A 26,680-nucleotide genomic window follows, 5' to 3' on the forward strand; every position below is an offset into this window, starting at 1 on the left:
ACTTCTTAAAAATATGCAACTTCTTTAAAACCCACCCTGCAATTACAAATGTTTGTTCTTTTTTAACTGAACCTTATCTTAAACATGATAGTCCTTTGTTCTGGCTTCCCAATATATTCATTTTCTTTGCCCTTGGGCCACACTTAACCTTGTACACTGTGCTAATTATATCTGGAAAGGGGCCCATTCACATAATCATCAATTTCAATGGGTGTTGAAATTGAGCTGGGCATTGCTCGAATGTGCCACATTTTCTGTAAAAGATTGGTTCTGGAAAGCTGGTGATCCTGGGGAGTTTTCTAACATTACAGTGTGGTTCCTCATCCCTCGCTCAACCTCGCATGTCTGTCTTCATTAAACCTGATGACCTCGAGTTAATCTTGTTGCCGCTGTGGTGTTTCCTTTTGTCTTCTTCCCCAGAGCAAATTCTTCACTCTATCTCTTAATCTGCAAAAGAAGAGTCGAGAAACAAAAACAGAAACATTTGGATCTTGGTGTTCTTTTGTTTGAAGTGGTGTTGAGAGATATAAATATATGAAATAGCAAAATTAAAGGGATGAAAGTCTTATGTATCATGTGCAGCCATCTGCGATAATAAAATCATGATGGTGACCATACAGCCACTGATGATTTGGAATCCCAAAGACACATGAAATTTATTGGGGTTTTGTGCTTTTATATATATATATATATATATATATATATATATATAGATATATATATATATATAATATATATATATATATATATAGATATATATATATTTTTTTTTTTTTTTTTTTTTTTTTTTTTACTTTACAAGTCGCTTTGAAACATATGAGTTCATCACCATATGGTTGCCAGTGACCACTTTTGATGAATTCCATTTTTGTTGCCTTTTTTTATCACAGCAATATAGAGAAATGTTATATGAGAATGCAAAATAATCCACTGGTCTATTAAACAGTTTTTTCCTTCTGTCTGGTTTCCATGTTTATCATATCAAGGAACTGGTTCTAAGAATAGTTATTTTTGCAGAGACCGGTAGTTCTTCTAAATTGTTGAGACAGAAATTTGTCAGTAGATATTTATATACAACAGCCAATTTATTTCTTAAACCATATTTAAGAAATGTTTTAAGAGGCAGTGGAACTTGCACCTTCTACAAATTCCCCTGAAGTTCACTATCTCACAATGAGAGACTGTTAGGACAGCTTAAAATGAAAGAAAAGCCTATTTGTCCTCAGAATGTCACTAAAAACGGATGTGTTCCAAGTAGTGTGGCCGTGCGACAGAAACCAGTTGCTTTGTCTTTGAATAGAATTGTCACTGATTACTGGTATTTATTATAATTACCCCCGACTCATGTCATCAGTGCAGGATTTTTAAAAGAGTATAATGGTGTTTTATTGAATCAGTATGTGCCTGACCTCCCCCCTTACCGCTCCACATAAATCTCTTGAGAGAATAAATTGGATGAAAAAGGAAATCTTGAACCATGAAAATATGATCCCTCTTCAGTCCAACCCCGTCTGTTTGTGAGTCATTATGGTTAAGTGACTTAAAAGACATGTATTTAACTATAAGCACTTACCAAAAATAAATAGAAAATACTGGTGCAACGATTAATATAGAAATGTGTTTGTATCCTTCAGTTTTTATATTGCCTGAATCCTCAAGAAACAACAGGTACATCTTCATAGTCTAACTGATCTTCACAATATCTGTACAATCGGTTCAGTTTGTAACAGATTAATGGAGTATCTTCAAACTTCTTAAGCCTGAATCTGTTTAAATATACGCATTTCAATCAATTTCAAATGCATTTGCTTCATAAAAATGCTGTTTCAAAGCTACTCTTATTTGCACCCAATTGGGCTGTATGGATGGATGCAGAGGATAAGGTCTGTCACACAGACACATGTGTTTGATGCTTCTTTGCAGCGGAACCATGACTAATAAGCACCTTCAGTGTTTCTGTCATAAAGTCATTTGGTCCTTTTTATTTAAAAAGAAACAAAAGCAAAAGTAAATTTGGTGATTTAGAAACATGTTGAGCGTTTTAATTTTTATAAGATGACATCTTTTTTTCCATCCTCCAAAGCTAAAACGTCATTAACTGGGAATGACTCCACCATTAAGAAGCTGAGGTGGCTTGAAAGCATAACTTTAGTGTTAGCAAAATTGCTAACGGCATAAGATGGATGCAAAGTCCAATTTTTTGCCCCAAAACAAAATCTTTTTCATCCGCAAGCCTTGTTACAGCTTCTAACCCTCATTAGTCCGACGTCCATTGACTGTTGGCTTCATTAAGTGCACTTGTTTAATTGCTAATAATGAAAATAGGAATGCACACAATTAAATGGCTGCATCCCAATACATGTAGACATCTAGACATGGTGGAAAAAAACACCAATCCAAAACAGGCTGTCAATCAACTTTGTATACTCGCTTCTAGATGTGTTAATGGAGAAACAACTTACCGTTACATTGAAATAATTTATTCACTGTCATCGGTATCCATGCTAACTAGCCTCAGCATTCACGACAGGGTCTGCAATCAGAAAAGGAGCAGCAAAGGAGGAAGGAAGATGAACAGCGCCATTGTGATTGACAGTGCTAAGTCCCTCCTCCTGCCTTTGATTGGCTGTTTTGAGTTAGCACTGGGAGTAATGGGAGAAGGCAGAGGAGCTTGTTTAATTATCTGTCCCATAACATACTGCCACAACATAGAGACAATTTCAACAAACATCTAAAACAAAACAAAAAATTAATGTAAAGCTACATACTATAGCTTTAATGCACTGTTTGATAACTAGGATCAATTGGAATATATGTGTGACTGAATTGAAATTGTGAATTGGCACTACTTAAATAAAGTAAATTGAATTAAATAGGTTCTACAGCACTTAAAACTGCAACACCTCATGTGGAATCGATATGAGCCTCAAGAGTTGATTTTAATGGGGTTTTTTCTACCAATATTACACAGTTTGCCATAAAGTATATCAAACCTTTTGACCTTGCTGCTATCAATGTATTAAAATTATGGGTTTTGTTTCTATTGTCAGTAAAACCCTGCTGGATGAGTGTTAGATCTGGCACTTCACACTCCTCAGCAAGGCCTGCTGGAGGAAAAATGTGCTTTAAATATCCATTTAAAAGAGGATAGGTAAAAGACAATAGTTCCCTTCTCATTTATCGTGGTACACTTAGCAAGTCTGAAAACCTTCATAAATAATGGTGCTCTGTTTCCTGTAGGTTATCAGTGTTGGAAAATTAGCTTTTAAAATGCGGTTTGAAATCCATTTGGCTGATTGATGGGTGATGGGACTAATAAATTTTGCCAGTTTCTAGCGGGTCGGCTCAAAGCCATTCTTTATGGTTGTCATGAGGCCAGACACATTCGATGTGCGAAATGAGGATGTCAAACCAACTCTGATGAAAGGATTTCATTGGGTGGACAATTTGCTACAGAAAGAAAACAGACTATTAGCTATGCATTAATAATTGTAAACAGGAATTTTATATTTTACAGACTCTTTATTACCTAAATTCTACATTAATCTTTTTTGTATTGTATGGATCTTGGCATTGGTAAAAACATTGAGCAGAATTGAAATACTGATACAAGGAGCATATGATCACCTGGGTTTACATTCCCATTAGTCTAAGCAAGTATAAAGCAGTCTTCAAAATACTTCAAAATGCTCTAATTCACTGACTCTGCATGGTTGGTTAAAGTGTGTAGCTAAATTCCGCTTTTTATTTTTACTCAAAAGGTTGAGGGAGATATTATGGAAAATCAACTTTTTGGAGCATCATATAATGTAATTTCATTATCAACCACATACCCAGAGTGTTGCTTTGACTCAATTATGCATGTTTAAAAATTGCTTGAATCTCCCATGGCAGCCATTCGGGGTGCCTTGGCACGTGCTCATACAATGCACTGCTTATTTACCCAAAGCTATAACTTGGAGCTTTAGTTCTTCACCAAGCTTCTGGCCTACAGAGAAGATTTCTGTCACATTTTCCCAGTATCTTGTTTTACTGGCCATCCATATCTCATGATTACAGCGGAGCACCAGTACCCATGGGATACCACACCCCTCCACAAACATCTGAAATCAGCAAACACTTGAGACCCCCTCTAAAAATTAGAATAACTACATATTTTAATAGTTCAAACACCAAATGTACATGCATTAATACACACAGTGGAAATTGTCTCAACACTCCCATAGAAGCTAACAACCACAGTGTTCCTTATGTTGTTGTTGGGAGTACTGCCAATCACCATCAGCTAAAATGAGTGGATTTGCTGCTTTACAAATGCAAGTTGCATTGTGCCTACATGTCTCAGCTTCCTGAGTTGTTTTTTTTTTTTTTTGACTATATCAGATATGCTCTACAAAATAATCAGTCAAAGGCAGATTTTCCTCAAAACAATCAGCAAATATTGATCGACAAGTAGATCGGGGTCCAGTGTATGAGTGCAAGAATTTAGATGGGCTGTGCTTTGGCAAAAATTTTACTCCACAAAACAGATGAGGTTAGCACCTCCATTGTTGCAAAGAAAGCCCAATTTTCTCATTGATAGCTTCATCCTATCATTCCCATGATATTTGAAGTCCTCATCTTGGGTCAAAGGCTGACCCTCAACACAGAGGAAGCAATCCACTTTTTTCCTTTTTATATTCATCTAGAGAAACTGATTCATATTTACCTATCAACAGCATGAATTTCTTCTGAATATTTCTTCTGAATAGGCCACCCAAGTACTACAAGTGTTGAGAGGCTGTGATGATGAATCAGTTGTCTAGGAATTGCAAAGTTGCCCTGTGTTCCTGTGTACTGATGTCTGAATGTGTGCATGTTTTGTTCAGATATATAAATATGACTTGTATTGTAAAACAGCTTCAACTACAAAACTAATTTAGTCCAGACCATTGATCATACAATTCATTTGACATATATTACCAATTGAAACAGCTTGAAAACCATGGATTTAGTCGTATTTGTTGCAAAAAAAATCTACTTTAAGCTATAGAATATATGTAAGTCCTGTTTTTATTTAAATGTTAGCATGTTTTTTCTTGTAATCTTGTGTTTAGGCACTCTGACTTAAAGTATAATGAACAACCTCAAGCAAACCACTTGAAAGCATTTTATAATGGTTAATACTATAATAAGGAAATCTTCAAAGAAGGGATTTATCCCCCACTGGCATTTGCGCTCTCGACTTCCACAATAATCACCCGGTTGCCTACAGTGGATTTACATTTTTTACACTGTGTAATCTTGCATTTACAATATCATTTACGTGGGTGTCTCCTTTCCACTGACATCTGTCTTCTTCTCAGTTAAGCTTTGAGGGAGATTGGCAGGGGACAAGCTCAAAGCATTCAGTGTTACTTTGCATATACCAGCTCATGATACTTTGTGAAAGCAACATCCGCAGTTGCTTGGACACACTCACTACTCATAGCCGCTTTTGATTGATATTTAACTGAAACTGAGCCCTTGTTGCTGTCAGGACTCAGCTAATTCTCCTGAGTCTTTTGATTTCTTGCACTGGTGAATATTATATTCATGGAACAAGGAGGGTCTATTTTGTGATGTGATCCCCTCTAACACTTTAATCTGTTTAGACTGATTCAGAACTGTGTGGCTGAGAAAGGGGGCAAAAATCGAACAAAATACAAGGCTGCCTGCCAAGGTCTTACAGCAACTGACGCACATTGACAAATGACTTTGTGAGTTTAAAAACATATTTTACCTGATTCAACAGTGTTTTTTGAGCATTGGGTTTCCTAATCATTACCTACAAGATACGTATATAACAAGACATGCTTTATTTTGATGAGTAAAACAAAGATATTGTTAATTTTATTCCAACTGCTATAGTGTTGGCATGTGCAGTTATTAATGAGACTGACCAAATGATTCAGGATAGTACCCAATCTCTTCACATATTCATAAAAAGATAGATGAAAATGCAGCTATATTTTCTGTGAAGTGCACAAACTTAAAAACAGCATCAGCTAGTACACATTTGGAAAGCTGTGTACTTAAAACCCTAATGCTTGTCCCCATGCTTAATGGTTTGCATTAGCTGCAAGCCATAAAATTATCCATAGGTCCTCACTTATGTTGGAATAATCATTTACAAAGATGGCTACCACATGCTGAAATTGTTTTCTTTTTTTTTCTTTATGGCTTTAATTCCCTGTTATTAATAATGAATAAAAATGCAGTTTTCAATTGGGTTGCTCCAGGGCCCTGGGAATCATTTCAATGAATATTTCAGCACATTATTTTAATCATGGCTCTACATATGCAGAGGGGGGAGGGTTTGTTTTATAGGCTCATGCTTCAACCGCCCCAAGACCCTGATCATTAAACTACACGCTGTCTGCATTGAGGTTCCTACCTTTGATTTACAAGACTTGTTAAAAAACATTGTAAAAAAGAAGCCAAGCTGTGCCATTTATACTTGTAATTTGAAGCCGTATTTGTAAATGGGGGTGCCTAAGATTTATGTATGTCAGGTTTGCTGGTGCTCCCTGCTGTTATGCTATTGGCTTTTGCAGAGGTAGCATTACTTAGGCCTCTAGAGAGCTTGGCAGCATTCACCCTAATAAAGTCCACCATATCTGGTTTAATTTTCTCCCCCAGATGTTTATTTCTTTTAAATGTTAAATGATGGCCATCATTGAGGAGTGTGCTCTCTGTCTAATCTGCCCATCTTTTTGTCTCTCTCGTAGTCAGCTGCATGACTTCTGGCGTCTTGACTACTGGGAAGATGACCTGCGGCGGAGGAGGAGGTTTGTCCGAAACCCATTTGGCTCCACCCACTTGGATGTAGCATGCAAGTCCTCACAAGAATATGGTAGGTGCTTCTTTTATTTCTGGAAAATATAAATCGGATTCCAAGTTGTAGTGGTTGCAAAGTCTAACTAACAAATATAAAACAAAATCTCTGTCTTCTGTTACCATTATCTCCTTGATTGTAACTTTTCATTGTTTTGTTTTGCCTACCGCCTAGAGTCACTTCTGCATAAAACCTTACACCCCAAGCTTTCACAATATAGCTGTCTTGTCAAAATGAAATTCTCCAGTCCTTCCGCCTGTAACTGAACAGCAGGGTAAATGTTTAATGGGTTTAAGTTTAATGGGTTGATCGCAAAATTATTAGAAGCACCAAACGCAGTGGCTATAGTTACCTTTAATTATACTCCTTGTGGGATTTTGAATCTTGATGGTGTTCTATCTTTTTTCGTTGAGCTACTTAAGACAACAGTTGCCTCATTTTTATGGTTACCTTAGACTTTTTCTTCAATATAATGCGCTCCATCTAGACGAACACCTGGCAGCTGTTGAAGAAGCAGGTGGTCCCATTTTTAAGATAGATGCAGTAATTACAGTTTGTTGATTTGTTGTTCATTTTTGTAATGGTTTTTGGATTTTCCAAGTTACCAGGTTTCTCTGCCATTGTAGAGAAACCTTGAAGAATAGTCTTAAAAAACTACTTTTTGCTGTTCTGATTTTCACTGAGAAAAATAAAAGAAATTTCAAAATAAAGGCATTCACCAGAGATGTGAGGGGTAAAATGTAATGCATTAAATAACGCATTACATTGTAATGCCTGTAAATATTTACATACTTGTTAAATATATAAAGCATAAGAAATAACATTGTCCTGGAACTTCCTAATTCAATCCAATACTTATAGATTGTCCAGATAATATCAGAAAAAAATCTCAAACATTTATCAATATTTTAACACAGATTTTTAGAGGTAAATTTGAGTTTGTGAATTTCCGTCCACAACATATTAATGAGAATTAATATGTTCTCATTTGCTGTAATCAGAATGTGTGTATGATAATTTATATTCAAAATGGTTTTGAGTCCCTGCACGTCACCACGTTTTTTCTTCAGCTCATTGTAATGCAACCATTAAAAATATTAGGCTTGTGTTAGCTATTTATTTTGCAACCTCGTGAAGTTCAGTTGCCTGCTGAACTCCTTCATCTGTGGCACAGAACTCCAATGTTAATTCTTTTTTTTAAAAATCCATTATTTATATTTTTCTGCTTCTGTCAAAGTAACTGACTAAAGACTTTTTGAGATCGTGCTAGCATGCTCTAGTTTTAATGAGCGGAATAATGTATAAACTTGTCAGCTGAAAGGGATTGCCTGCAGTCTGATGCTCACTATCAAAGGTGAGTTGTTTTTCAAGCTTATTTTAACTGACTTTGATGTGGCTGTGTAGCAAAGGCTTTTATGAGGAGTTAAAATAAAAATACTTTTTTTTTTCATCTTTGTGAGACCTTCATCAGATTTTGGGGGAGCCGAGACAATTGACAGTTACAATTTTTGGTTTTTACTGCCATGATATTGACAATAACTGTCTAGCAGATCACCCAGCTGTGAAGTCTCAAGGGTTTATTGTTCAACAAATATGGCATTGTGATTTTTAACTGTAAGAATATGTCCAGGACAACCAGATGAAGGATCACAAGTAATACAATTCCAAATGAGCAAAGCTGATGAGAGAGAATATCTATAATAAAAAGAAAACAGACAAAATGTTTAGTTATTAAAAAAAAAAAACAGAGTATGAGTGGGAAACAACAGCTAAATTAAACATGGAAATGTGATTTTCATTTTCATTTTTATTTTTTCATTTTAGAAAGCAAAGATGAACATACAGGCAATGGGCCCAGTGTTAAAAAACACAGATCAAGATACAGGTGAAATTATGACAACAAGGTAGACTTTTTTAAAATTTGAAGTGGATCATTCATTCTGGCACATTAGCTGGTTTTCTAACTAGTGATTTTAAGTATTATGTTCAACTCGGTGGACTTTGTTCCTCTTGCCAGTATGTCAAAAGCTGCTCCTCAAGGCTATGTGTTAGGTCAGTGTCTTTTTTTCCAATTTACACTAACAATATGCATCATTGTATTCCTGACTTAGTCAAGTTTTTTGATGTACATGTCAATCACACAAACCCAGTTGACCTGAACTTTGATCATCAGTCAGTTGCTATAAACTTTATTTTGTCAAATTGCTTTAATCTAAGCTTGAAAAACAGAGTATGTTGTTTTTAAACAAAAAAACATTCTACATTTGTCTTTGTCATATCCACATTAAATGTCTTATGCATATCTTAGCATATTGATTAATAATCTTTAAGTTCAAAATTCTTGTTTTAGCAGCTCTCAAAGAAACCAAAGAACAGACACAACAGACTAAAGATCGCAATAGTCTGGTATTTGACAGAAGCCTTTGTTTATCCCAGTTAGCCAGCAAAGTCAACATTGCAGTTGTAAATTAAGCTTTATGCAGCTGCAGAGGAGGGAGGTATTTGAAAAGACGAATGCAAGACTTTTTATTACTTCGTTTTCTGAAAGAAATAAGGTGTTTGTGTTTCCTAATTTAGAAGCTGGAGTAATTCATTCTTGTGAACTCGCTTTATCAGCCGAGTCATATATTTTTACTTAAAAATGGAATTAGTATTTTTTTAACTAAAGTGGTATTGTTTTTTTTAAAAAAACAAAAAAAAACACGTTGGATTTAGACTTTGTATGAGATTACCTTAAATTCATCACAGTACTACAGAATGTTATTCCTGTGGTTGATACTTTGCTGACATCTTTCAAGCAACTTTAATGGCAGTGGGAAAACAAGTTTTGTTTCATAAGAGTTGGAATGTTTTGGGGGGGTGGTTTGTTCACTGTGTGTCTGTACTTTAAAGGATGTAGACTCTGATGGTTGAACTCTACCTTAAACTCTGCCTCATTGTCTATTAGAAGTGCTGACAGCTTAGCTAGCACATTCGGTCTCTGGCCTTTGCCTGTAATAACCTGCCTTGGTCCAGCCAGCCTCTGCCGAGAATCAGACTATATTGTTAGGTGATTGGAATTGGGCAAGCATGAAATGGAAGTCACGTTAATATTGATCCAAATGTTTAACGGGGTGTTTTACCTCCTGGTGTCCTTGCTGTCTCATTTCAGGTGAGCGGCTTCTCTTGAAGCTGATTGTACCAGGCGGCGATCTTTATAGGCTTTTACTTTAGCAGGCATAGCCTCATGATGTAATATTAACCTTTACCAACATAATAATTAAAGGCATTTTACTGTGGCAAATAACATCGCAGTATTTTCCAGCATACATATTCAGATATTTAAATGTAGGTTTTAAGTAAATGCAGCGAGAAACAAAAGTAATGAACATGTCAGCATTTTGTGAATGTATTTCTTGAGGGCTCGATGAAGAAATCCACTCATAAAAATAAATTAAAATTATTTAATCCATAAAAGAAATAGTGTCAAATGACTCAAGACTGAGTGAAAAAATGAAAGAGAACTGCTAAAATGTACAGAAAGCCAAAAACACAGATCTGTTTATTTATCCCTGATTAATAGTCTATGAAAAAGTTTTTTTTTATTTCCAATGTATTTGACAAAAAACATCTTAGAAAGGCTCCTACGATTTTTGGATCCATTTTTTTTTTCAAACCATGCTGATGGAATTGGCTGCAAATTCATTTCGAAACTGCTGAATGTTCCAGCCAGCACCAATAATCTGGAAGTGTGAAGCACATATTTTCGGAATTGCATGATTTATGACACAACAGGAACTTGAAAAGTAGTAGTACAGAGCCAAACATTACTTGCAGAAAGCTGTAGAAAAGATTTAGAATTTATATGAGAACAATAAGTAATACACTCAACCACAAGGCCTTTGAATACATTCATTCCACAAGATTTCATTGTTGGGAAAAAAACAAAAACTGATTAACACTCATTTAATGTTTGTTGCAGAGCATTTGAAATAAAGAACAAATAAATCCAACTGGTCTGGTGAGATGAGACTGAAATCCTTCACCCTGTAGATGTAATTTTGCAGACCATGTTTGAAAGAGAAGTGTCACTTCACCTGTGTTTGAAAACACCACCACTAACAGTGAATTTTGGGGGCAGAAACATTTTTCAGCATATCGTACTGGCAGACTTCATATAACTGAATAAAACATTAATAGAGAAATTTACTGAAATGTTCTTGGCAAAAATCTAAAGTACATAGAAGAGGCTCCCTGAAGCATCAGAGTTTGAAGACAGTTTGTGTGGAGCAGTGGCTCAACATGACTCTTGAGCACTGCATGAAACTCATTTCTCCATACAAGAGTAGACAACTTGAACCTTTCATTAGAAATAGAAGCTTTTCTACTAAGTATTTCACAAATTACAGTCTTTTTAGTGCTTATTCCCTGTGCTCTTCCACTTTATTACACAATTTTATAGGCTAACTTGTTTTGATTTCTCTGTATGTGTGAATTAATGGGGTTGTTGCTAACATATAACATGTGGGGTTCATTTTGTGTCAGCAGCCCTGTTGGAAATGCATTTGCTGAGAAAGACATTAACATGTTCAATACTTATTGAATCCTGCATCTTTATTGAGTAAAGATGCAGGATTATCACCTTTTGGCCTTAGTTTTTTTTTTTTTGCAGAGATGGAGACTGTTGCGTGACAACGAACTTGACACACAAAGCACTTACCACAATATTGGATAAAGATCACTCCTAGAGGAAGCGTCTGTACTGTGTAAACCACTCTACATCAAAAGTTGTCTTGCTTACTTTTACAGTCTCGAAAAATTTACGAATGTCTCGTGTCACAGGAAGTATGAAACTGTCATTTTCCCCCTCATTTATTTTTCCTCAGTGCAGATTAAATAAAGGTTAAGAGACAGAGGGAAGAGACATGGAATCGCCTTCGTGATTCCATGAATAGGACTTTTTCTCTCCTTGTGGAATGTCGAGACAGCGGGGGGTTGGAGGGAGTCGAGAGTGAAGTGCTGGATCAGAAACAGAGTCCGGAAAAAGTAGCGAATCCATTCTATAAAGCTCACTTTATATACACTTAAAAATATATTTAGACAGTTGTTATTTTTCAACACTCAGCTTTCGGTGTGTAGAGTTTACAAACTCAAAACTCTTCGGAGGGGAGGGACAGGAGCGTTTCTGTGTTTTAGAAACTGCAACATATATTAAAATTAACAAAATGATGTCAACTTATTTCTGTGGTATAGTACTTAGTATTTTAAACAGAGCTTATGTGCTATCTATTGATATAGAAGCAGCATGTAAACACACCTTCTGACCACAATTGCTTAACTGAGCCTCTGAGCCAGGGGTTTTTATGTGCTTCACATTTATATCTCTTCTCCAGCTGGTATGCTGCCTTTTTGGAAGCAATGCCAAGTATCTCTTTCCCACTGATGGATATGTGCTCTGAAGATTTTATACCTTCAAGATATTGCTAAAACTTTTCTAAATGGTTGTGAAAATCAGAGGCAAATGATCTACTTTTGCATTTAGCTTAAAATTGTGAATATTGTAGCAAGTGTTGACAGGAGCATATCTTGATACCATTTTATTTTGTGGAGTTTCTTTAAAAGATTAATTGACCTGTGGGTCAGTGAGTGTTTTATTTATTTATTTATTTTTTTTTTTATGTTGATTCTAGAGAGACCAATTCATCTTTTGTTTTTTCTGTCAAAATAACCACTCTGTTAAATTTGGTTTATTTAAAATTCTCATATTCTTTTTTTGTTTGTTGTAGCTTGTAAAATATAATTTGAAATGATGTTTGATCTGAACTGCAGTATGTCCAGTTTTATAGCTGAAAGCCCATAATGAAGACCTGTAGATTTAGTAACAAAAATGTAGTTTATTTTTCTCTTCTACAGATTGCCTGAATAACATATTGCCTTGAAGTATTTTTCACAGATGCTGAAAAAAGCTTCCTCAGCATTTTACTGTTCCCATCTCTAACCTTTCTTTGGTATTTTTTGTTTCGAGCTACTTAGTTCTAGTTCGTAATCAGTTTGTCTGATTACTTTCTCTTACTTATTCAAGCATTTAACTGGGATTAAATTTATCAAAGATTTCTAAAGAAAAAGAAAGTGTCTACTGCCTCAAACTTTTTTGAGAGAGAGTCCCCACATACCCTCTAAGGAACTGTAAGGACCTTGCTGAACCCCAGCTAGCTATGAGTGCTACAAGACCGCCTCCTTTGGTGACAGCCGGCAGATCTTCATCAGCCTTCAATGAGGGCATGAAAGCTCTGCAGTGCACTTTATGGAGTGTAATTAGTGCACTCTGAGGCAGTTTCAGCTCAGTGATTGAACAAGAGGACCCATGAGACTGGCTTATAGGTGACTTCTCTTGGCACTGTTACTGAAGAGCTTGAAAGCAAACAAGAAATAAAACTGCTGTCACACGAGAAAGTCACCGACCAACTTATGCTTTGTATTTTTTGTCCTGGTTGACAGATGGCTTTGCACTATTATTTTAATGCATCTTCTATTATTTTTCTGTAAAGCCTTAAATCCTCCACTATTTATCACTTACTGCAGTGTAAGTGGTAACACTTACCAAACCCTTTTTAAGTACAATAGTTTTTCTAAAATCTCATGACTTTTTATCTCAACAGATGTTTTACTTTGACACTTTATTTTATTTGTAATCATGCGTTCTCTAAGTACGGAAGTACTTTCTGATAGTTGGAGGATAATGTTGACTCTTGCAAACACATGCCTCACCTAATGTTGATTTTACATGGTGAAATCACCACGGTTTATTTGGTCTTCTAAACCCCTTCCAGAACTACCAGTCAGAGCCTCAGTCCGTCTGTTGAATTCTCATTCATTTACTTGAGGCGTAATGATGTTTTACAGAAATCCAGTTTTAGGTTTCACTCTTCCTGCTTTGATTTCTGACCACTAGCAGGCTTTTCCATGTAACATTGCACAGAATTCATTTCCGAAACACTCCAACTTCTTCCCCTCATCTGATGAAAGAACTCCAGATATGAGACAGAGCAGGAAGCGAGGCTTTTCCCCCCCGTCAGTAGTAGTGTTGACAACAGTCAAATGTGACCTCTTCAAGACAAGGTACATGTTCCTTAAGGGAGGGAAAGGCGAATTAAGAACTATGGTGAAAGGAAACATGTCAGACATATGTCAGCCACCTCCCTTACCTTGATATGTGTTCTTCCCTTAGCACGCAAGTTTCTCCACTGGTTATTTCCAACACTGGACTTTAGGGGAGGGAATCACAGAAGTGTTTCGAGCCTCCGTGTGACAGGCACATGTTCAAGCTGGGCGCATTTAAAATGATCAATGCAGGTTTTTGTTTTTGCATTGTGTAAGGACACATCCTTTTCGATTTCCACTTAATACCATCACCATATGATGAAGTCCTCCTATAAACAGGCTCCTAATTGAGCTGTCTGCTCAGTCCCACTCTTGTCAAGTCTCCAAAAGCAGCTAATATTATCTCTAATCTACACCGAGCGTGATATGTATCCCCCGACTCAGCTTTTGGTCTTTTAAGATAAAGATTGTCTTTCATTGTTGACCTAAAAATAAAAGCTGGCACACTTCTCAAGTTAAACCTCTCAAAATATATTCAGTGCAGAATCCCATGAATAGCCTTTGCAGTCTTTCATATGCAGATAAAGTGGTATGTAAATAAAATCAAGGTCATTGTGTTGAGTTGCGTTAGTTTTCTCTATTCTGTGTGATAAGACTAAAACACAGAGCATATGAAAACATTATTTTATTGTCTATGACCAAATGGTTTATTCATATTTTCAAACAATACAAAAAGGTTTTTTCCCTAAAATACTTTTTACTATATTGTTATATTGCCTTTTTTATATTTTCTCCCAATTTAAATATATATATATACTTTGCAACCAACATAAATGGTGACAGTGTGATGGAGCATCTTCTCAGGTACTGATTTGAGACATTTTTTTATACAAATAACATCATTGCAACAAAAATATGTAGTTGAACTGGGTGTATGCATTAATGCTTGGCTATAAAACACAATTTAATTATCAGCTTGAGATATAATAGTTTTTTTTTATGAGTAAGGGTAGCAAGTTTTACTAGGCTTGGTTTACCAAATACTTGTATTTGAATCCATGATGCTTAAAATGAGTGTTTCTATTTTGCTTTTGGCTTTTGTTTTGGAGTAACTTAATTGGTTGGTTTAAATTGATGGCAGTGCCCAAATCTAAATATATAGATGATCTAATTCTGTATCCTCTCACTGCTTGGGAGTTCAGTTTCAGAAAGCAAAGAAAATGTTTGGAAAATATGTTTAGATAAAGCTTTTCCATATCTCCTATGTTGACAAGTAAAATTAGCTAAAAAATTATTGTTTGGTACTAGTCTATTTTCCCACATAAAAAGCAGAAACTTCTATTTCATACTTTTACTTATTCTATCTACCTACAATATGAAAGAGCAACTATACATTAGTTGGGGTTAGGGTTAGGGTAAGGGTTAAGTCCAAACTTCTAACCCAACCATATTAGTAGTTTGGAGATGGCACATTACATTTCAAAATGTCTCGTTTGTTTTTGGGGTTTTTTACAGCCTTACAGGAAGAAAAGATTGTGAAGTCCAAGTTAGTTTTCCGGAGCCCAACTTTGGCCAGTCAGAACCCAGAGACAGAACTGGTCCTGGATGGAGAAGACGATAACGTCAGCCTGCTCCATGAGAAGGAGATGGACAACGTTGGCGGTACATCAGCATTTTAAATACCCCAGACATTACTGCACCTCTTTTCTTTTTTTTAAAAATCACTTTGCATTCATTGATTGCATTGTTGTGTTTTAACTATGCATGCTCATTGTTGTCAACATTGAAACATCATCACAGAAGATTGTCATGAAACCATCATGTTTTCTTATTTGTCCAGGTGCATCTCAATAAATTAGAATATTACTGAAAATATTATTTATTTCAGTCAGTCACTAAGTGAAACACAATATTTCTGTAGATCAGTCTGTTTTCAAATTGTAATGATAGTAATGTCAGTTTTAAAGCAAATGCAACTACGTTTAGTTTATTAGTTGAAAATGTTATCTGATAACGAATAAACACATTTAATACAATAGTTAGCTTTAATGAAAAGTGTGTTAGATACCTGCTTAAAATGTCTTCATAGAGTATTTTAATCCCACAATTGAGCCTATCAGAATAAATATTCCAGTTTACTGAGATGCACCTTCATGTGCAGTGTTTGAAGTTTGAGTTTACCACTGGACCATTTTTGCAGACTTTTTACATATGCTTTATGCTCATTGGGTCTTCAATGCTCAAGATCATTTTTTTCTTTCTTGCAAGGATCAAGCTTAGCAAACATAATTCAGTATCTAAATGATAATAAACCAACAGTGGTCTGTTTCTGTTTGGACTTTTTCAGAGGAGAAAGTCATGAAGTGGATTTGAAAGGAGGGTTGTTTATGCTTATCTAAACATCAGTCTGAACCTAATGTTATTACTGTTTAATGGCGGACAGACACAATTGAACATGACTTATATTTAATTATAAAGTTAGAATATACTGCTAAACTTATTTTATGCTTAGTTAAATAATAATAAGTTATTTATACATAACAAATTCTTTCCAATTATTTGTTATTTGTGTATATTAGAGTTCCAGTTCATGGTGACATATTAAAGATATGTTTAAAGCTGGAAGCTTTATTTTGTCAAAGTTTTTTTTTTGTTTGTTTTTTTGAATGGATCGTCTGAGATTTTATATGAACCAGCTGTAAGGTAAGATGTCCTTCAGTAAAACACGCCTCTAATCTTCAGAACTGCGATCCTTCTCAGTTTATTGTTAATATATTCTAAATTAGATTTGAAAGTTTGTGTTACACAGGCAGTCACTTGTGCAGTTTTCTACTTGTGTTTTCCTTCAACAGTTCTGCAAGTTAAGCATATAAATCATGCTTTGACTTTAAGCGAGGTAATGATAAACTTTTGCTTTTTGCTTTAAAGTTACTGAAATTCACAACAGAATGAAAGCACAAAGAATTCTTCATTCACATAAAAACTGTGCTCATATACATTTATTTGCTTATATTAGCAAAAAATAGTATTTTCCTAAGATTAAGATAAATAGACTGTAGACTAGTAGACTGTTGCTGGATATTTTTAATTTAATGAGTTTCTCTTTTGTAGAACTTTGAATTGTACATGTACATGTTTTGCAAATGCAATTCCCAAACAAATATTATATTTATGTGCATTCCAGGTTTTACATTATTTGTTAGGAAGAGAGTAAACGTCGATCATTAAAAATGTTTAAAAGCCATGTGGTGCTAATATTTTGACGTGTGAATTTAAACCGAAGCAGGGCGCTTATGAGCAGCAAAATCCCTTTAAGATCTCACAGATGAGACTAACCCCTCCTCTCTGACCCAGGGCCAGCAGGCAGCCAAACGCTTCATGTCTGTCAGATGAACCCTTCATCGGCCAATCTAAAGCACATAGCAGAGACTAGTACACAACGAGCAGCTTTTCTCCAGGGAAAACTACATGTGACCTTGTAAACGCAGCATTATTGAGTTTGATAGTTGTGATATGTTTATAACGTGCGTACTAAGCTAAGATTATTAGCTGGGATTTCTTTTCTATGCTAAGGGCATGTTAAATTCTTGTTTTTGTCAGTAGGGGGACTTCAGTGTGCTGCAACAGTGAGATTATGCTTTTCAGATGAACGATCTGAGTTTGTCCCGCATATATAATCCCAGGCATGAACAGTCTTAATGAGAGATCTGGGACTAGATCCTTGTCAACAACCGTCCTCCTCCTGCCAGCCGCTGGGTCAGTGCCTGCTGCTGCTGCCAAAGGGGCGGCGCTTGCACTCATGAGCTCAGGCAGTTGTGGTTACTCAACCTATGATTAGTTTTTCTCCCCCACAAACACTTTAAACGCTGCCTGGGCTCAAGCTGGCATTACATGAATTTCCTTTGTTTGCACATATTTATCCAGAACTGAGAAAACGAGTTTCCGGTCAGACCATTCCTCACGGTAAGGAATAGTCTGTTGTTATGAGTCTTCTGCCAGCATACCGGAAGCTTGTTAGCACACCACCAAGTGTGGCTTAGTCGCCACAACCATTTTGTTTTGCTTTAATTTTGCCTTTTTTGTATCTGGTTTAAGACCCCATTCAAAATAAAGATCACTCGAGTGGTGACATTTTTATAAATGAGTAAAGTAAATCCACATTTCTTAATAGATTAAATCTGTATGCAAAATGTTTTTGTTTTTTTTTTTTTCATTTGCAAAGTATGTTTCTGCAAACCATTTCAAATCTGTGCAAGTAGCCCACCTTCCTTTTACACACACATTAGTCAAACTCTGCATTATCTTCTGCAAATTGTAGCTAAGATTAAACTCTTCCTCTAAACACTTCTCCCAAATGCCCACCTCGTTGGTATTAGACTTTTTTCCAAGTTTGTTTGGAAAAATTTTATTTTCCATTTAATAAAAAAAGCCCCAACAGTTTGCCATTATGGGCTTTGCCCCGTATAGATCCTTCACCCCATGTAACTTGTCCTTAATTTTATTATTCTTATGTAAACATTTAATGTTATAGCCTAATTATGAGGATCCCTGAGGGGATTACTTCATAATCCTCTTCTGCCGATGAGCAATACATACTTAATGCTTCAGGCTGCAGTGTGTTTCTCTTGGTGTAGCTCTTTTGGGACAAATTACAATGCCTTGCCCAGAAGTGTTATTTCTTTTTTTCATTATACTTTGGGGACTTGGATGACATTAAAGACCTCAACGTTTATTGCTGTTAAACCAAATAAAAAATAATAATAAAATAAAATTAGGAAATGCAAAGAAATGAGGGGGTTGTGTTTCACTTAAGTCAGACAATGATTCTTAATCTCCTGTTAATAATGCTCCAAATGCAGCTAAAAGAGCTTGACGTTATTGGTTACATATGTGAAGCTTGTAAGCACTGTGTAATATTTGCTCTGATAGCATCAGCAGATAGGATCAACGTTAATGGAGCCGAGCAATGCTGAGAAGGAAAAAAAAATATATACACGTATCCAGGGGAGGATGGTTTTACTGTGCAGCCTGCAAGAGCGATGAAGAGACGCTCTGGGAGCTCCAACCGAAATCCACTTGTATTTCTGTAACCCTATCTCCCATAATTGGCCGAGGAACGCAGATTAAGATTGACGAGACATTAAAGTGGCTCTTTGGGAGGAGATTTTTCGAGGCTTTCGCTTGAGAGCAGACAAATCACTGTAACGGGGCTCTGCAGCGACACTGATCTGACAACACGGAGGAGGAAGGGGGGGGGGACTGGAGTAAGAAAATGCGATCACTATCAGCCCACCATGTTCAAAATCCGGCCTAATAGGTGATCATTTGCTCCTGAAATCATTCTGCAGCACTTTGCTTGTGCTGTTTTTGCTTCACCTTCCGCAGACAAAGTCAAAGACTTGCCGTCTTAATTAAAAGCCTCCATTTTCTCACTTCAAAAACACACCATCGTGAAGAATTTGAAACGAGACTTTTTTTACTCGGTGGCAACACGTTTCTCGAAAAGCATTTTATTTTCAGTTATTTCTTAAAAACAGATTTTAACAAAACAGCTCCGGTTTGGTTTGAAACGACGCTGAATTGCACAGTTTCCGCACCGCCGTGCAGCAAATCTATATTTTCTCATTTTTATTTAAACTTTTGTTGTTTTTTATTTTTTTGTTTTTTGTAAATATAAATCCAATCAAAATGCCAACAAAAAGGCGCCATCACAATTATTAAAGCTGGTCTACAGCTCGATAACGGGCCTGAATCCGCCGTCTTGTGGAGTCAAGGTCCCTTCATAATCTAAACAGAACATGTCCCCATGTGTCCGTCCTGTTTCGCCCTCCCCAGGTCCGGTGGTCCTGAGCAGCTCGGCCCAGCTTGTCGCCCCGGTCCTGGTCGCCCGCGGAACTCTGTCCATCACCACCTCTGAGATCTACTTTGAGGTGGACGAGGATGACCCCGCCTTCAAACGGGTCGACCCGAAGGTAAGTGACCTGCAAGGAGCGGGCGGAATGCTGCCTGTTGTTCCTCCTGCAAAGGAAACAAAAATCCTGCTGCACTTGGTTATTTATTCGCCGTTTTGACAATATTCTGTTTTGAAGAGAGAAATCCGAGTTTATGTGTGTGTGTTGTTGTTTTTTTTTTCAATTATTATTATTTTGACTTTTGGTTTGCGTGCGCTTTCTATTTGTGTAATTACTAGGTTATTCCTCGGACAGCTTCTCAAGCGCATATTTTAAGCCAGTTATGGTTTCTTATTTAAAAGGTTTGCATTTTAAAGAAAACATACACGGGTTTACGCACATTACTATTTTTTGTATAGATTGTCAATTTTTCCCACGCTACTCATATTTATTTTTAATAAATGGTTAAATATTAATCGCCCTTCATTATGCTTTTGCATCAGGCCTTCTGCTCTACCGCCCAGTTGGCATTTTCTTAAAAAAAGTGGGGGACACAAGTATATGAAACAGCTCGTTTTATTATCTCTTTAAATTAGATCAAAGACAGAAATAATAATAATATAAAAAAAACAGATCACAGATGTTATAATCCAGTGTATTTCAAGTGCATTTTTTTTCGAATTAAACTGTAATATATATATAATATATATAGGCTATCATTTTCTTATTTCTTTTTTTTTTTTAAATCACGTTGGCCTATAAGAATGATGAAGGAAAAACAACTCGAGTACTTTTAAATAATCATTCAAGTAACGCGATGGAATGTTTTAGATGTAACAAATGTCGCACGCTTACCATCAAAATGTAAACTCTTTAAAAAATAATAAAAAAAAATAGAAAATGTCCATTGAAACAGGTGAGTCAGACTACCACTGATGCAAGAATAAATTAAAAACGTTTCTAGCAGATAAAGAAAAAGTTCAGATTTAAACAGGTGGATTCTATTTACTTGTCACAGAACAACATTCACAATCTCAGATCACTTGATTCACAATCTATGAATGTATTTACAGTATAATAAAATGTACAGATGTGTGTGTTTTTTTTTTTTTTATTTGTTCATATTTTGTTATGGGGCTGTATTCTAAAGCCTTTGGGAAAATGTTGGATTTTATCAGTCGTGTGGTGCGAAAAAATAATAATAATAATAAAAATCTCCTGTGGCCTTCCGGATTAACTGACAATACTTTGAATTTGCTTCTGAAAAGTCTGATAACGCCTCCAAAGATGAACAGGAATAATTACAATTGATACTGTTGGAAAAGAAAGACCGTAGTGAAAAAAAACTAGGCCAAAAATATTTGAACAGTCACATTTCACAACAACTGTTTGGCAAATTTTCCTCTGTCCGTTTATGAGCTCTTTAGACCTCTAACCCATTTTTAAAATGAAGTAAATCAACATATATCTATATATATATTTTTTATTTTGTGTTACCTCAGAGTTTCTCCAAGCTTTTGGGGTTGGTCAGTATTTCTCTTGCCAGTCGCCAAGTCTGTTTGGCCGCGTTCTCTAGGGCTGAGTGCGGTTTTCCTTGAAACAGGTCTAAATTAGGCAGAAAATAATGCGGGCACCTCCTGCACTGCAAACACGAAATAAGCTGCAATAGTATCCCGTTCAGGCGATCGCCCAGGCAGTTTTCATCCCAGTCCGACTCCCGGGGATGTTTCTCACACTCGTAGGAAACCAGAGTTTTCATGTGGTAGTTGTTCAGAGGCTGTCCCGGCAGCTCCAGGTGACGGTCTCGCAACGCCTTGAGGACCGACAAGCATTTCTTCCTGCATCCGCCCAGGAGGAGCCGGTTCTCGGCCTCGGCGAACTGCAACACCCAGGCGTCGCTCTCTGCCGAGCTCTGCTTGCCGTTCAGCGAGTAGCATTCTTTGGATAACAAATTGAAACCCTCCGCCTTGACTTCTGCAACTCGGTTGGGTCCCGGCCAGGGTATGTGCGGCAGAGGCCAGTGCGCAGCGCTTCGCGGCCAGATGCCAGTGCACTTGAAAGCGGGCGTTATTTGCACAACGTATCTGTCTCTTATGCGCAGCTTCACCTCGCTCGTGTCTGCGACCATTTTCACAACATCTCTATAGCTGCACTTATCCACAGCCTGGGCCACCAACGTCTGAAATCTCGACCGGATCTTGCGCGCAGAGAGGTACCCGGAGGCGGTGATGAACTCGACCCACAGAGACATGCTTCTCTTGCGGCCGTCGCTGAGCTTGAGGACGGCGCAGCCCGGCAGAGAGCCGTCATCTACGAAGTTGAATACTCCCATCTGATTCAGATAGAGGACGACCTCAAACTCGGTGGGAGAGATGACCTCCAGTCCCTCGAAGCGGTTATCCATCTCGCTGAGGGAGCTGATGAAGCGCGGCTCCTGCACCTCCACCTCCTTCAGCACATCCGACACCACCTTGCACACCTCGCGGATGGTCTTGGAGATGGCCGCCTTCCGAGATTGACATTTCTCGTTGTAGTATTTGTTGAGGTGATACACTAACTTTGCCTGGGCGGCTATCATATTAGGGCAGAGATCCGGGTTATACACCGGAGTCTCGCAGTAAGCCGAGGGATCCAACGCGGCTGTTTGTACGGGAGCCAATTTTAGAGAAGAAGGAAAGCAATCTAAAAAGAAAAAAAAATCAGTTTATTAAATGGCGATGTGCTCAGAGCACATGCGTGATAAACATAACAGTCACAGCTGTTGTGCCGTAAACTGCATTGAAGTGCTCAAAACAAGTTCTCAAAACGATCCGGATGACGTGATTTAAAGTCCATTTGCACTTCGGTCAATAGCGGGAAAATGTCTCTTTTCGCTCTGACCGCTGTGCCAGTTTGGAGTCCGCGTAATTGCGCTGAGTGCAGCGTGCCCTCTCGACGCAGAAGGCTGGCGTTGCTGTGTTTTACAACAAGGAGACGCACTCACACTCTTTATTATGAGGGCGGAGTTAAGATCGGGATGTCCAATCGCTTTCCAAAGCGTCACAGGAGTTTATGGGAAACAAATTCATCCCGGATTGTTAGCCTATATACAAATGAAGAACAGTACGTTACTGATTGTGAAGCGGGGATCGGTCGAACAGCTACACGTTTGGATTTATCCATATCACTATTATTTATTTATTCATTTATTTTACTAGTCCGATCTTCATCCTTTTATTTTTTTCAAAAGTCTGTATTAAAAAAAAAACAACGAACAGTGGATGTACTTAGGTTGTTTAATACATCTAACAAAATTATTAATGCATAAAAAAAAACTTTCACTTCAAGCCGTTTACGAATTTAAAATTTTCCACTGAAGAAATTGTGACTAAATATAATAAGGGAGATTATTCTAAAGTACGTGGCCTGAAAAATACATTTTTTTCTTTTAAATTAATTATTCGCTATAAGTTGTATTCCCTCTTAAATGTTTCAATCACTAAAAGTAAAAGTGTTTTTGGAGTTTATATTTATTTCTTCTTAATGATTTAGTAATTTATCGAACAACCTTGGGAAGAAAGGGATTTTATAACTTGGGCTTTAAGCCGCAAAATGTCTAACTATCTATGGTAATTTTTTTTCTTTTTTTTTTTGAATGTTTTTAAAACACATTTTGTTTAAAGAGCGTATTCATGAGAGTGATTTCTTTTTTGTGTTCGGTGAGAAGCAGCGTGTCTGTATTAACACGCAACTGTATTTTGCACGGTTACAATTTTATTTACTAAAAGGGAAATTTGTAATTTAAATACAAAAAAAAATAAAGATCAGATTTTAGTAGCATGAGAAAAAATAATTTCAAATAATTTCTCAGCAAACTATTTGAAATAAAATTTAATTATTTATATATAGCCTATATAATGTATCATTAGGCAGTTTTGAAAAAATGAAGCAAGTTTAGCAGTAATTTGAGCATTTAACATTTGCATGGCTGAATAGTTTAGTAAGTACCCAGTGATTCACCATGAGGACGCCATGTATCTGCACTTACACTAAATTGAAGAGATGCCTTCCCTGGCTCTCATCAGTGCACTGACACACCATCTCACAGTGTACTGTTCATGCTTTGAAGAGGACTTCAAAAAGATGATGCTGCTGCATAGATCAGATAAGGAACACAAAGGCATTTACACCCATCTCTGCCCTCTTCAGAGCTGCACACAAGCAGACATTATGAGGGCAATCCACTGCTGCTCAGCCTCTGCTCTACCCACACAGATGCGGCTGAGGAGAGGCGTGGTGTGTGAGGAAGGACCTTGATAGATAGGTGACTCCCATTATCATCATAGCCTGTCATGAGCACATTGCTAGTAGCTGTTTGGCAAGTGCAGTTGTAATTTTACACTGTTACCGGGCAGAAATTACAGATTTGCAGTATGAAATCTAATTGTGTGATATGCCAGAGGTTATAGCTTTTTTTGTAATGTGATAATTCATTTTATTTCTTCAACTGTATCACATTTAGGACAAATTAAATTTCACAGTCATACATTTCAACTCTTACTGACATATATGGGCAGCATTTATTTAGGATACATAGGGAAGGTTTCCATGCAGTGAGAGGTAGCTAAAATCCGGTTCCCCTCTCTGGCTTTAATAGTCTTTTCCTCTGTGTGTAGCTCAGCAGGTACTTGGTTTTTATTGAAACCAGACTGGCTTCACTTCCCAGACTATCATGCTCTAAGTCAGATACCTCAGAGTCAAGTTGCACCTATTGAATTTATACCTCAGCCTTTGACCATCCATATGCGTGATAGAAGTGTGGTGAGGGGTTGGGGGGGATTTTCATTGAGATTATCGCCTCTTAATCTGAACCATGTGGCTGCAGGGTTCCCAGTGCAACTCAACCTGCTCCACAGTCCCATGACTCGAGTTGTCAAGTCTGGCTCCGGACATTCATGGCTTCTTACTCATACCATTACATCGCTGCAGTCTTGGTTTCTCTGTGTCCCGTCCTGCCAGGCTTTTGGGGGCTCCCCAGTTTGACAAATGGGATTGTGATATTAGTGCACTTCTGTTTCTGAACCAGCAAAATGCACGCACAATTGTGTAAATCAATACAATGACTTCTACTTCCTGGCCATGTGACACTGTTTTGAAGGCCTCTTTGTTTTTGGAGCATTCCTCTGCACTTGTTCAGCCTTTCTCTCTGTTCTCCTATTTTCTTCAAGTAGAACTAAGTTCTGTTTGTCTTATGACTCAAATACCTTTTGATGATGACTACTTTGACTTTTAGTTTTGTATTTTTCTGCTGCTGAGCAGTAATGTACAACAATGTCATTGCTAAAGAGTATACTGTATATTAAGTGTTGAAATTAACCAATATGATCCATGACCTCTTGGGATTTATCTATATTAATTAGACAAAATTGTATCAAAATGACTATCTGGAGGACATCCTTAATTCGTTTCCTCTGTAACAACAGCATCCAACAGCGATGTCAGTAATGCTCTGCTGGAAGAAATTTGAACTAATTCTCTGGATTATGTCATCTCCTCAGCAATCTTAAAAATATCCATTACAGATGATCTCTCGTAATTTTATTAATCCTATTACAGAAGAACAAATAATGTCCATCCCATGTTTTTCCATTAAACTGCTGTGGGTCTTTCAAGCCACTTAAGATCATTCAACAGAGCTACGAAACTAATGTGAAGATTAGTCCAAATGGATGTAAAAAAAATCTAAAATATATTTCTGCATGAATCAAACTTAAAAAGTAGGCAATTTAGAGATGTGACACTACTGAAATTCAAGCTGTGAAAAATAATGCACTCATGGGATTTCTACCTTTGACACAATTGTCTGTAATTGTGTTTATGAGATTGTCGGAGAGAATTGTATTAATAAAGCATTATTATTCCATGCAATATGGTATCTCTGTAGGAGGCCAGCTAATTTTTGAGCCTGGAGCCTCAATGGGGACCCCCTTCAGATTTTGCCCATTCATTTATTTCCTTCTCTGCTGTTGTGTATTTGCAAACTCATTTGTTTAAGTCGGGAAGCCAGTTTCCTGACACCACTTGGCTGGAAGTTCTCTCAGATCCTCTGGTATTCACCTCTATAGCCACTCTTCTAAAACTTGTGTGTGTGCTTCAGCAAAATAAATACATTTTATAATTTTACTTTTCATTAAAGAAATTAACAAAAGAACCGTTTTATTAAATACATTTAAAACTTAATTGATTGTCTAATTTTCATTTGGCCCTTCACCCCTCCTCTCTGCAATATGGTACGCTTGTCAGCCTGGTGATAGATTACATGCATGCATTTGCATGAATTTAGCATGAGTACAATTTTGTATTGTTTGTCAATGTAACAATCCAGAGAATATTTGGAGCCATCACACAAAAAAAGAAAAACTTGGCACTTAAAGCAGCTTCTTCTGCATTGGGTGGAAAAATCCCATTGAGGTTAAGGTTGCTGCCTTTCAACTTTTCTATTATTACAACATTAAGCTCTGGACTTTCTGTTGTTGTTGTTTCATCTAAAGTGTGAAGTTTCTTGTTTTAAGGTTAAAAATGATCTTGATGGTTTTGTGAGAATTATTCTATTTATTTACTTTCCTTTTTATAATATTTAATGTTACAGTTTGTGTTCCTTTTCAAGGTTTTTCACAATTCTCATTGCTGAAAGCAATCAAACAGTTGCAAAGTGATTAATCTTAATTTCAAAATGTCTCCATTGTATAAGTGGGCGCTGTAATCATCTGCCCACTGACCCCTTGATGCTCATATTCAGACCTCTCTGCAGCACTTATTCCTGATGAATAATTTCAGTTCTCAGGTCGATCGGACGCATTTCTTACCTGCATCT

The 26,680-nt window shown here is 36.9% G+C and overlaps 2 protein-coding genes across 2 annotated transcripts in view; one reads left to right on the top strand and one right to left on the bottom strand.

The window, feature by feature from the left end:
- On the bottom strand, positions 1–22,776 carry mab21l1 (mab-21-like 1). The gene is made up of 2 exons (XM_055028237.1): positions 21,325–22,776; positions 1–447 (listed from the first exon to the last, which is right to left on the bottom strand). Exon 1 carries the CDS (start codon positions 22,403–22,405, stop codon positions 21,326–21,328), a length of 1,080 nt encoding a protein of 359 aa, XP_054884212.1. The 5' UTR covers positions 22,406–22,776; the 3' UTR covers positions 1–447; position 21,325.
- The window catches only part of nbeab (neurobeachin b), a 203,748-nt gene that overhangs the window by 116,761 nt on the left and 60,307 nt on the right, over positions 1–26,680 (top strand). The window contains exons 38-40 of the mRNA XM_055028191.1: positions 6,750–6,874; positions 15,452–15,598; positions 19,772–19,908. Coding sequence (XP_054884166.1) covers positions 6,750–6,874; positions 15,452–15,598; positions 19,772–19,908 — 409 coding nt within the window. The remainder of the gene's footprint in view (positions 1–6,749; positions 6,875–15,451; positions 15,599–19,771; positions 19,909–26,680) is intronic.

Source organism: Poeciliopsis prolifica, unplaced genomic scaffold (assembly GCF_027474105.1).
Source record: "Poeciliopsis prolifica strain line A6 unplaced genomic scaffold, Auburn_PproV2 SCAFFOLD004, whole genome shotgun sequence".
NCBI lineage: Eukaryota > Metazoa > Chordata > Actinopteri > Cyprinodontiformes > Poeciliidae > Poeciliopsis > Poeciliopsis prolifica.